Source organism: Danio rerio, chromosome 17, assembly GCF_049306965.1.
Source record: "Danio rerio strain Tuebingen ecotype United States chromosome 17, GRCz12tu, whole genome shotgun sequence".
Taxonomy (NCBI): domain Eukaryota; kingdom Metazoa; phylum Chordata; class Actinopteri; order Cypriniformes; family Danionidae; genus Danio; species Danio rerio.
Genome location: NC_133192.1, coordinates 127,501 through 137,500, shown reverse-complemented (window position 1 = coordinate 137,500; position 10,000 = coordinate 127,501). Strand labels below are relative to the sequence as shown.

The 10,000-nt window shown below is 52.2% G+C and overlaps 3 protein-coding genes across 24 annotated transcripts in view; 1 reads left to right on the top strand and 2 right to left on the bottom strand.

The window, feature by feature from the left end:
• The window catches only part of lrr1 (leucine rich repeat protein 1), a 4,913-nt gene extending 644 nt beyond the window's left edge, over nt 1-4,269 (top strand). Inside the window, 4 exon segments of the mRNA NM_207085.1 lie at nt 846-1,071; nt 1,192-1,290; nt 1,416-2,146; nt 3,797-4,269. Coding sequence (NP_996968.1) covers nt 847-1,071; nt 1,192-1,290; nt 1,416-2,146; nt 3,797-4,052 — 1,311 coding nt within the window. The 5' untranslated portion in view covers nt 846 and the 3' untranslated portion in view covers nt 4,053-4,269.
• Nucleotides 4,270-5,590: 1,321 nt separating this feature from the next.
• dnaaf2 (dynein axonemal assembly factor 2) lies at nt 5,591-7,734 on the bottom strand. Its single transcript, NM_001033100.1, has 2 exons — nt 6,227-7,734; nt 5,591-6,141 (listed from the first exon to the last, which is right to left on the bottom strand). The coding sequence occupies exons 1-2, from the start codon at nt 7,667-7,669 to the stop codon at nt 5,884-5,886; spliced, it is 1,701 nt and encodes a 566-aa protein (NP_001028272.1). The 5' UTR covers nt 7,670-7,734; the 3' UTR covers nt 5,591-5,883.
• A 1,828-nt stretch (nt 7,735-9,562) lies between these two features.
• LOC101883808 (kelch domain-containing protein 1-like) overlaps nt 9,563-10,000 on the bottom strand; it is a 29,144-nt gene continuing 28,706 nt past the window's right edge. For all 22 annotated transcript variants that reach the window (XM_073927927.1, XM_073927925.1, XM_073927926.1 and 19 more), the window contains one exon: nt 9,563-10,000. This exon is cut by the window's right edge and continues 56 nt beyond it. Coding sequence is in view for 5 of the 22 variants with exons in the window: in XM_073927910.1 (XP_073784011.1) it covers nt 9,856-10,000 (145 nt within the window). In the remaining 17 variants the exon portion in view is untranslated.

Below are 10,000 nucleotides of genomic sequence, written 5' to 3'. Positions count from 1 at the left end.
TTGCAGGAGTTTTGGCTCATTCCTCCTGCAGAATTGCTGTAACTGAGTCAGATTTGTAGGCTGTCTTGCTCACACAAGCTTCTTCAACTCTGCCCACACATTCTCTATAGGATTGAGATCAGGGCTTTGTGATGGCCACTCCAAAACATTCCCTCTATTGTCCTTCAAGCACATGTGAACTCATTTGGCAGTGTGTTCAGGGTCATGGTCTGTCTGGAAGAGTCATATGTGGGCAGGTTGTAATGTCCTGGCTGATGTGTTGAGATGTTGCTTCAGTATTTCTCCATCATGTTCTGTCTTCATGATGCCATCTATGCAGTGCAGTGGACCAGTCCCTCCTGCAGCAGAACAGCCCCACAACATGATGCTGCCGCCCCCATACTGCACAGTTGGGATGGTGTTCTAGGCTTGTGCGCTTTCCCCTTTGTCCTCCAGATGTATCACTGCTCATTATGGCCAAACAGTTCAATCTCAGCTCCATCAGAGCACAGGACATGTCTCCACACATCAGTCTTTCCCCAGTGTCATTCAGCTAATGGTAATCTGGCTTTGTTGTTGATTCTGGCTTGTTGATTCTCCATGTTGTCACACAGGGAAGCAGTGTGTTTGAGCTTTTCCTTCAACACTTTTCTACAGTTGTGCCTCACATTAACTCAAATGTTGTCAATCAGCCAATCAGAAACCTCCAAAACCCTGACATCATCATCTGAGCTTTACAGAGGCAGAATAATCTTACTGTGTGTAAACTTGACTTTAACATGACATTAACATCTGACTTTATTAATGCTGATGCGCCTTTATACAGTGTCGGTACACACATACAGTGTGTGTGTGTGTGTGTGCAGGATGAAGCTGCAGTGTGATGTGGAGGTCATCAACCGGATGTTGCCGTCCTGCGGGCTGAAGAGTAAAGGTCGTTCCAGCCGTGCGGTGCTGTCCATCGGGAGACCCGAGAGGGAGAGAGCCGCTCCCAGCACCGGGAGTAACGGCAGCACCAGTACCGGGAGCAGCGGGAGCGGACTACACCTCCTCATCTGCACCAGCAGAGACCGCAGCGGCGCCAAATACAAGGCAATACCAGCTGTGTGTGTGTGTGTGTGTGTGTGTGTGTGTGTGTGTGTGTGTGTGTGTGGGTGGGGGGTTCTCTGAAGTGCTGAATCTGTGTGTGTGTGTGTGTTTGTGTTCCTGCAGCTGAAGGAGAATGTGGAGAAGTTCTTCACCTGGTTTGTGGAGGAGGGAAAAGCGACGGTGCGTCTGAAGGAGCCGGCCATCGACATCTGCCTGAGCAAAGTACACACACACACACACACACACACACACACACACACACACACACACTAATCTGTCTTAAAGTGCACACACAGAGTCTCTCTCTGCTTCCGGCTGATGTGTGTGTGTGTGGGTGTCTCCCGCAGGCGGACGTCACCAGCCTGAAGAGCTTCCTGTCAGCGGTGCGTCTGGCTCAGCGGGGCGCAGCAGCAGCGGGTGGTGTCCCCCTGTCGGCGCTGTGCCCGGTGCGCGCCCGTGAGGTGGAGAAGCCTAAGCAGAAGCTGACGGTGCTGTCCCGCAGAGATTACCCGCTGACCCGCAGCTTCCCGCCCGCGCTGCAGCAGCTGCAGGTGTCGTACTGCCAGCTGAACCGTGTGGACCTGCGAGTGCTGAGCCTGCGGGCGCTGCGGCGGCTCGACCTCAGCAATAACCGCATCCGGGCGCTGCCGGCGGGCCTGGGGGATCTGCGGGCGCTGGCGGAGCTGGTGCTGCACAATAACCAGCTGGAGCGCTTCGGGGACGAGCTGTGCTGCTCCGGCCTGCAGACCTCGCTGCGCCTGCTGGACCTCAGCCACAACCTGCTGCCCGCCCTGCCGGCCCGCTTCTGCCAGCTGCGGCAGCTGGTGACCCTGCGGCTGGACCACAACCGGCTGCAGCGGCTGCCCTTCCACCTGGGCCGGCTCTCTGCGCTACGCTTCCTCTCCGCCGCACACAACCAGCTGCCGGTGCTGCCCGACGGGTTCCGGAGCCTCCGGCTGGACACACTGGACCTGTTCGGGAACCCGTTCGCCCGCGCACACACCCTGCAGCCGCGCATGCTCATCACACTGCCACTGACCCTGCAGGAGCTGGCGGCCCGTACCGTGCTGGACCACAGGTGAAGGACACACACGCACACACACACACAAACACGCACACACACACACGCACGCACACACACACACGCACACACACACACACACACACACCCACACCCTCAGTCTTCTGAGCTGCTTCAGTCGGCACTCCGTGATGTCCTCTTGAAGATGTGTAGTTATGATCATGCTGTGTGTGTGTGTGTGTGTGTTATTGATTATTGATCGCGCTGTGTGTGTGTGTTATTGATTATTGATCGTGCTGTGTGTGTGTGTGTGTGTTATTGATTATTGATCGCGCTGTGTGTGTGTGTTATTGATTAATGATCGTGCTGTGTGTGTGTGTGTGTTATTGATTAATGATCGTGCTGTGTGTGTGTGTGTTATTGATTATTGATCGCGCTGTGTGTGTGTGTTATTGATTAATGATCGTGCTGTGTGTGTGTGTTATTGATTATTGATCGTGCTGTGTGTGTGTTATTGATTAATGATCGTGCTGTGTGTGTGTGTTATTGATTAATGATCATGCTGTGTGTGTGTGTGTGTGTGTTATTGATTAATGATCATGCTGTGTGTGTGTGTGTTATTGATTATTGATCGTGCTGTGTGTGTGTGTGTTATTGATTAATGATCATGCTGTGTGTGTGTGTGTGTGTGTTATTGATTAATGATCATGCTGTGTGTGTGTGTGTTATTGATTAATGATCATGCTGTGTGTGTGTGTGTGTGTGTTATTGATTAATGATCATGCTGTGTGTGTGTGTGTTATTGATTATTGATCGTGCTGTGTGTGTGTGTGTTATTGATTATTGATCGCGCTGTGTGTGTGTGTTATTGATTAATGATCATGCTGTGTGTGTGTGTGTGTGTGTGTGTGTTATTGATTATTGATCGCGATGTGTGTGTGTGTTATTGATTATTGATCGTGCTGTGTGTGTGTGTGTGTTATTGATTAATGATCGTGCTGTGTGTGTGTGTTATTGATTAATGATCATGCTGTGTGTGTGTGTGTGTGTTATTGATTATTGATCGTGCTGTGTGTGTGTGTGTTATTGATTATTGATCGTGCTGTGTGTGTGTGTGTTATTGATTAATGATCGTGCTGTGTGTGTGTGTGTGTGTGTTATTGATTATTGATCGCGCTGTGTGTGTGTGTTATTGATTAATGATCGTCTGTGTGTGTGTGTGTTATTGATTAATGATCGTGCTGTGTGTGTGTGTGTGTTATTGATTAATGATCGTGCTGTGTGTGTGTGTGTGTGTGTGTGTGTTATTGATTAATGATCGTGCTGTGTGTGTGTGTTATTGATTATTGATCGTGCTGTGTGTGTGTGTGTTATTGATTATTGATCGTGCTGTGTGTGTGTGTGTTATTGATTATTAATCGTGCTGTGTGTGTGTGTTATTGTTTATTAATCGTGCTGTGTGTGTGTGTGTGTGTGTGTGTGTTATTGTTTATTAATCGTGCTGTGTGTGTGTGTGTGTGTTATTGATTAATGATCGTGCTGTGTGTGTTATTGTTTATTAATCGTGCTGTGTGTGTGTGTGTGTGTGTGTGTGTGTGTGTGTTATTGATTAATGATCGTGCTGTGTGTGTTATTGTTTATTAATCGTGCTGTGTGTGTGTGTGTGTGTGTGTGTGTGTGTGTGTGTGTGTTTGTGCTCTCCCTCAGGGTCCCGCACAGCCCTCAGCTGCTGCCGCTCCACCTGTGCCGCGAGCTGGACTTCAGCAGTGTGTGTGTGTGCGGACGCATGTGTGTGAACGCCTTCATCCAGACCGCCGTCAGCTTCAACCTGCACCAGGTGGCACACACTGTGGTTCTGGTGGACAACATGGGCGGAACCGAGGCGCCGGTGCACACACACTTCTGCTCACTGCTGTGTTACTGTCAGCACATGGACGAGTGTGTGCAGCGCGAGCTCCGATGAGGAAACACACACACACACACACACACACACACACTTCTGCTCACTGCTGTGTTACTGTCAGCACATGGACGAGTGTGTGCAGCGTGATGAGGACACACACACACACACACACACACAGGTCCGTGTCAGCACTGTGTGTGTGTTCAGTGTGTGATCTTTTATCTTTGTTTCTGTTTAACAGTTATAATTATACTTCTGTCTAATAAATAAAGCTCATTAAAGAGTGTGTGTTTGTGTGTGTGTGCGTGTGTGTGTGTTTGTGTGTGTGCGTGAGTGTGTGTGTGTGCGCGTGTGTGTTTGTGTGTGTGTGAGTGTGTGTGTGTGCGCGTGTGTGTGTGCGCGTGTGTGTGTGTGTGCGCGTGTGTGTGTGCGTGCGCGTGTGTGTGTGAGTGCGCGTGTGTGCGCGTGTGTGTGTGTGCGCGTGTGTGTGAGTGTGTGTGTGTGCGCGTGTGTGTGTGCGCGTGTGTGTGTGTGTGTGTGTGTGCGCGTGCGTGTGAGTGTGTGTGTGTGTGCGAGTGTGCGTGTGAGTGTGTGTGCGTGTGTGTGTGTGTGTGTGCGTGTGTGTGTGTGAGAGCGCTCCTCAGTCATTATGTAAATCATGATTTCATCAGTTGGAGTCAGCATTATTCGCTCTGCTGTGAATTATTATTTTCATAAATGTTTCTCAGATTCAGCAGTTGTTCTCAGTGTTTCCTCTAATGTTTGTTCTTCTGGAGAAAGTCTGATGTGTTTTATTTGTGCTAGAATAACAGCAGTGTTTAATAGTGTTAAAGTCATGTTAAGCTCAATATTATTCACCCCTTCAGCAATATTAGTGTTGGATTGTCTCCAGAACAAACCACTGTTATACAATGACTTGCCTAATTACCCTAACTTTACCCTAATTACCCTAGTGAAGCCTTTACATGTCACTATAAGCTGAACACTAGTGTCTTGAAGAAGATCTAGTCTAATATTCTGTGCTGTCATCATGATGAAGAGGAAACACATCAGCTATTAGAGATGAGTTATGAACACTGTGATGATCAGAGGTGTGTTGAGGAAATCTGCTGGTAATCGAGTCGTTAATAATCGAGGGCTCATCATTCTGCCTCAGCTGTGTTTATTCAGTGTTGTCCAGACTGAGCGCTCAGCGTCTTCACTGTGCTCCAGCTCCAGCAGTGCTTCAGTCAGAGCGGTGAGGCTCTCCTCCTCCTCCTCCTCCTCCTCCTCCTCAGTGGGCAGCTGTGGTGTTGTGCGTCGTCTCTGTAAGAGCAGCACAGTTCTGATTTCGGCTCTCTCGTGTTTATTTCTCAACTCGTTTGTTTATGACATTAATGAGGGTTAATCACTGCGCTCTGACACACGATTGAGCATTAATGCGCTCACACTAACACGAGTTTAGATGTGTGTGTTCTGCTCATCTCCGAGACTGAGCACACACACAGCAACATGCGCTCTCACGCGCGCTTTTAAACACACTGTGTGTGTGACGTTACAGACTCATACTCCTCTGGTGTGTTGTGTTGTAGTGTGTGTTACAAACTCACACTGTTGCATGTGTGTGTGTGTGTTTTATTTCAGTCAAGCCCTGTTTACACTGTTTCCGTGCTACCGTTACAACATTCTGAACGAAAGAGAAGACAACAAGAGTACACACACACACACTCACACTCTCTCACTCACTCACTCACACTCACACACACACTCACACACACACACTCACTCACTCACACACACACACACACACACTCTCTCACTCACTCACACACACACTCACACACACTCTCTCACTCACTCACTCACACACTCACTCAAACACACACACTCCCTCCCTCTGCTGATTTCCTCCTCAGTCCAACTGGAAGCACAGAGTGTTCTGGAGGTGCAGACCAGCAATGCGGCTCTCCATCTCTGGGTCAGTGTGTGCTGGGTCAGTGTGTGCTGGGTCAGTGTCTGCTGGGTCAGTGTCTGCTGGGTCAGTGTGTGCTGGGTCAGTGTCTGCTGGGTCAGTGTCTGCTGGGTGAGTGTCTGCTGGGTCAGTGTGTGCTGAAGGGTCTCCTGGCTCCTCCAGCTGCTGATGAACATCTGCTCCACACACACTGATGACCTGCAGAAGAGGAGGAGGATCAGTGAACACCTGCAGCACATCTGCTCACACATCTGGTGTGTGTGTTTGTGTGTGTAGCACCTACATTAGAAGAGGAGAGCAGAGCCACACCGCTGCCGAGACCAGCTCCAGTTTCTGCAGCGGGAGTGTGTGTGTCTGCAGCAGGAGTGTGTGTGTCTGCAGCAGGAGTGTGTGTGTCTGCAGCAGGAGTGTGTGTGTCTTCAGTCTGCAGCTCCATCATTGGTGGGTCAGGACCACAGTCTGGGTGAAGCTCTCCATCTTCGTCTCCACCTTTCCTACTCTCCTCCTCCTCCGCCCTCCTCTCCTCCTCCTCCACCCTCCTCCTCTTCAGCACCGGCAGGGTGACGGTCAGCAGTCTGTGGGTGTGGTTGAACTGCGCCTCCGCCCGCTCCTCCTCCACCGGGTAGGCCAGCGGCAGCTCCAGCCTGTACTCCGCCGTCGGGGCCTCCAGCAGCAGCCGCCGCTCCTCCACCCGCAGCTCCGCCTCCTGTGCGCTCCTCAGCCGGGGAACCTCCACCTCGATGATGATGGCGGTGGGCCGGCCCGCAGACCCCGAGTCTCTGCAGCAGCGGTAGTCCTGCAGGTCCAGCACAGAGCGGTACTTCAGGCGGTACTGCGGGGCAGTGGGGGGTGGGTCAGTAGTCTGCTGTGGGTCGGTGGGCTGATGTGGGCCGGTGGGCTGCTGTGGGTCGGTGGGCTGCTGTGGGCCGGTGGTCTGCTGTGGGTCAGTAGGCTGATGTGGGCCGGTGGTCTGCTGTGGGCCGGTGGTCTGCTGTGGGCCGGTGGTCTGCTGTGGGTCGGTGGGCTGCTGTGTGTCAGTTGGCTGCTGTGGGTCGGTGGGCTGCTGTGGGCCGGTGGGCTGCTGTGGGCCGGTGGTCTGCTGTGGGCCGCGGTCTGCAGCCTCTGTCTGGCCCGGGTTCGGCCTGCGGATCATGGTGGGTTGCGGTTCTCCTTTATACTTCATCATCTTCAGCCGCGTCACGTGCTCCAGCCGGATGCGGAAGTTGTCCTGGATGCCGCCGGTCGCCGTGCGGTGGATCAGCGTCATGAACCGCGCGTTATTCTCCGCCATCAGCAGCGCGTCCGGGTGAAACACCGCGTCGAACAGCACGCACGGCGCCCCGGCGGCGTCTCTGCCCGCTCGGCCGGGAGTCAGGCTGTACGGGATCCGCCAGCTGTGGCCGGATCTCCCGCGGTCGTCGGTGGCCGCCTCGCTGCGCGGTTTCTCGATCAGCTGATCGGAGCAGATGTTGATGAAGCACTTCCCGCTCGGGCCGCGGCCCTTCAGCACGTGATGCGGCGTCGGGTGAATGAACTGCACCGCCGCGCCGCGCTCCTCCTCCAGCCGCCGGATCTCCTCCTCGTAGCGGCGCCGGTTCTCGGGGCTCGAGATCTCCTCCACATATTCGGTCAGTAACTCGCGGAAGCGCCGGTCCTGCAGCGCCTCGCCGATCCGCCGCATCTCCGCGCGCGTCAGCTGCAGCTCCGCCAGTCTGTCCGCGTCCATCGCGTCTCTTTAACTCGTGCTGCTCCGGTCAGCGGCTCCGGTGAACAGCGCGTCAACAGCTCGGTGAAACGAGGACGCGGTAACCATGGAAATAAGACACAAAGCGCGCATCCGCTGTAACCATGGAAAACACAAACACGGCGCTCCTCGCGTGTGCGCGCCTTAACCGTCATGGCTGAAGGCTGACTATGGCGGGTCCTCGGTTCCAGGAGCGCAGAGACCGGTGCTGACAGCTCACCCGAACACTGAACAGTGAACGCGTCCTGTGAGGAATGAGGTGCCGCGCTCTTCCTGATGGTCACATGACCTTACCGCGTGTATAATGCGAAATGAGTTCAACATTCCAGCATCATACAGCGAGTCACAGTGTTCCCCTGCTCTCTCCTACACACACACACACACACACACACACGCACACACACACACACACACTGCACAGCACAGAGGACGGAGTTTACCAGGAGTAGCAGTAGATGATCAGCCTCGGTGTGTTTCTGCCTTCATGAAGATGTTGAGGGTGATGTTTACCTGCACTGGATGACGCAGTGGTGTAGCGCTGTCGCCTCACAGCACTGGTTCGAGTCTCGGCTGGGTCAGTTGGTGTTTCTGTGTGGAGTTTGCATGCATCCTCCGGGTGCTCCGGTTTCCCCCACAGTCCAAACACATGCGCTATAGGGGAACTGATCAACTACACTGGCCGTAGTGTATGAGTGTGAATGTGTGTTTCCCAGTACTGGTTTGCAGCTAGAAGGGTATTCACTATGTAAAACATACGCTGGAATAGTTGGCGGTTCATTCCACTGTGGTGACCCCTGATAAATAAAAAGACTGAGCTGAAAAGAGAATGAATGTTGTGTCAGCGGGTCATCAGCTGTTTCCATCCAAAAATGTGAATAAACTTAATGCGCAAAACTGAGTTACGGCATAAAAGACGAGTGAACAGAGCAGCGCCTCCATCCAACCAGTGTAAGAGAACACGATCGCCACGGCGTGATGAACTGACGACTAATATCAACAGTAAAAGCAGAGTTCCCTGCAGCAGGAGAAACTCCTCCGTCTGTTCTGCATCTGATAAATGAGCGAGTCACTCTGTAACCCCGCCGGTCCTACACCACCCAACCCGCTCTGAGCTGGGATCGAACCGGCGACCTTCCGCATGGGATTCGGTTGCTTTAACAAGGAGGCTAAAGACCATGACCTCTAGTGTCTGTCGCCAGAGCAGCTGTAGAGGTCAGAGGAGTGAGCGTTACCTGCACAACACACACTAGCTGACCTCCACAACAACTGCATCCTCCATATCTCCTGCAGAACACACACACACACACACTGCAGAACGAACACACTACAGAACGAACACACACACACACTCACACACACTGCAGAACACACACACTGCAGAACGAACACACTACAGAACGAACACACACACACACTCACACACATTACAGAACGAACACACACACACACACACACACACACACACACACACACTGCAGAACGAACACACTACAGAACGAACACACACACACACACACACACACACACACACACACACACACTCACACACACTGCAGAACGAACACACACACACACACTCACACACATTACAGAACGAACACACACACACTCACACACACTGCAGAACGAACACACTACAGAACGAACACACACACACACACACTGCAGAACACACACACACACACACACACTGCAGAACGAACACATTACAGAACGAACACTCACACACACTGCAGAACACACACACACACTCACACACACTGCAGAACGAACACATTACAGAACGAACACACACACACACTCACACACACTGCAGAACACACACACTGCAGAACACACACACAGCTGAGTGTAACAGCAGCAGATGGAGAGCAGTTTATATTGATCATAATCATTTTATTGTTTTCATTCAGTTTTTTCTACACACACACACGCACACACACACTCAGCAGTCAGTGAGCTGATCACCAGCTTTATCTTCAATTTCCTAGAGCATAGTGCAGTGCAGGTGTGTGTTACTGCAGTGCAGGTGTGTGTTACTGCAGTGCAGGTGTGTGTTACTGCAGTGCAGGTGTGTGTTACTGCAGTGCAGGTGTGTGTTACTGCAGTGCAGGTGTGTGTTACTGCAGTGCAGGTGTGTGTTACTGCAGTGCAGGTGTGTGCAGGTGTTACTTCAGTGCAGGTGTGTGTGTTTGAAGGTGTGTTACTTCAGTGCAGGTGTGTGTGTGTATGTGCAGATGTGTTACTGCAGTGCAGGTGTGTGTGCAGGTGTGCGCTGTGTTCTGTTCTGCAGGCGGCGGCGCAGTCTCAGCG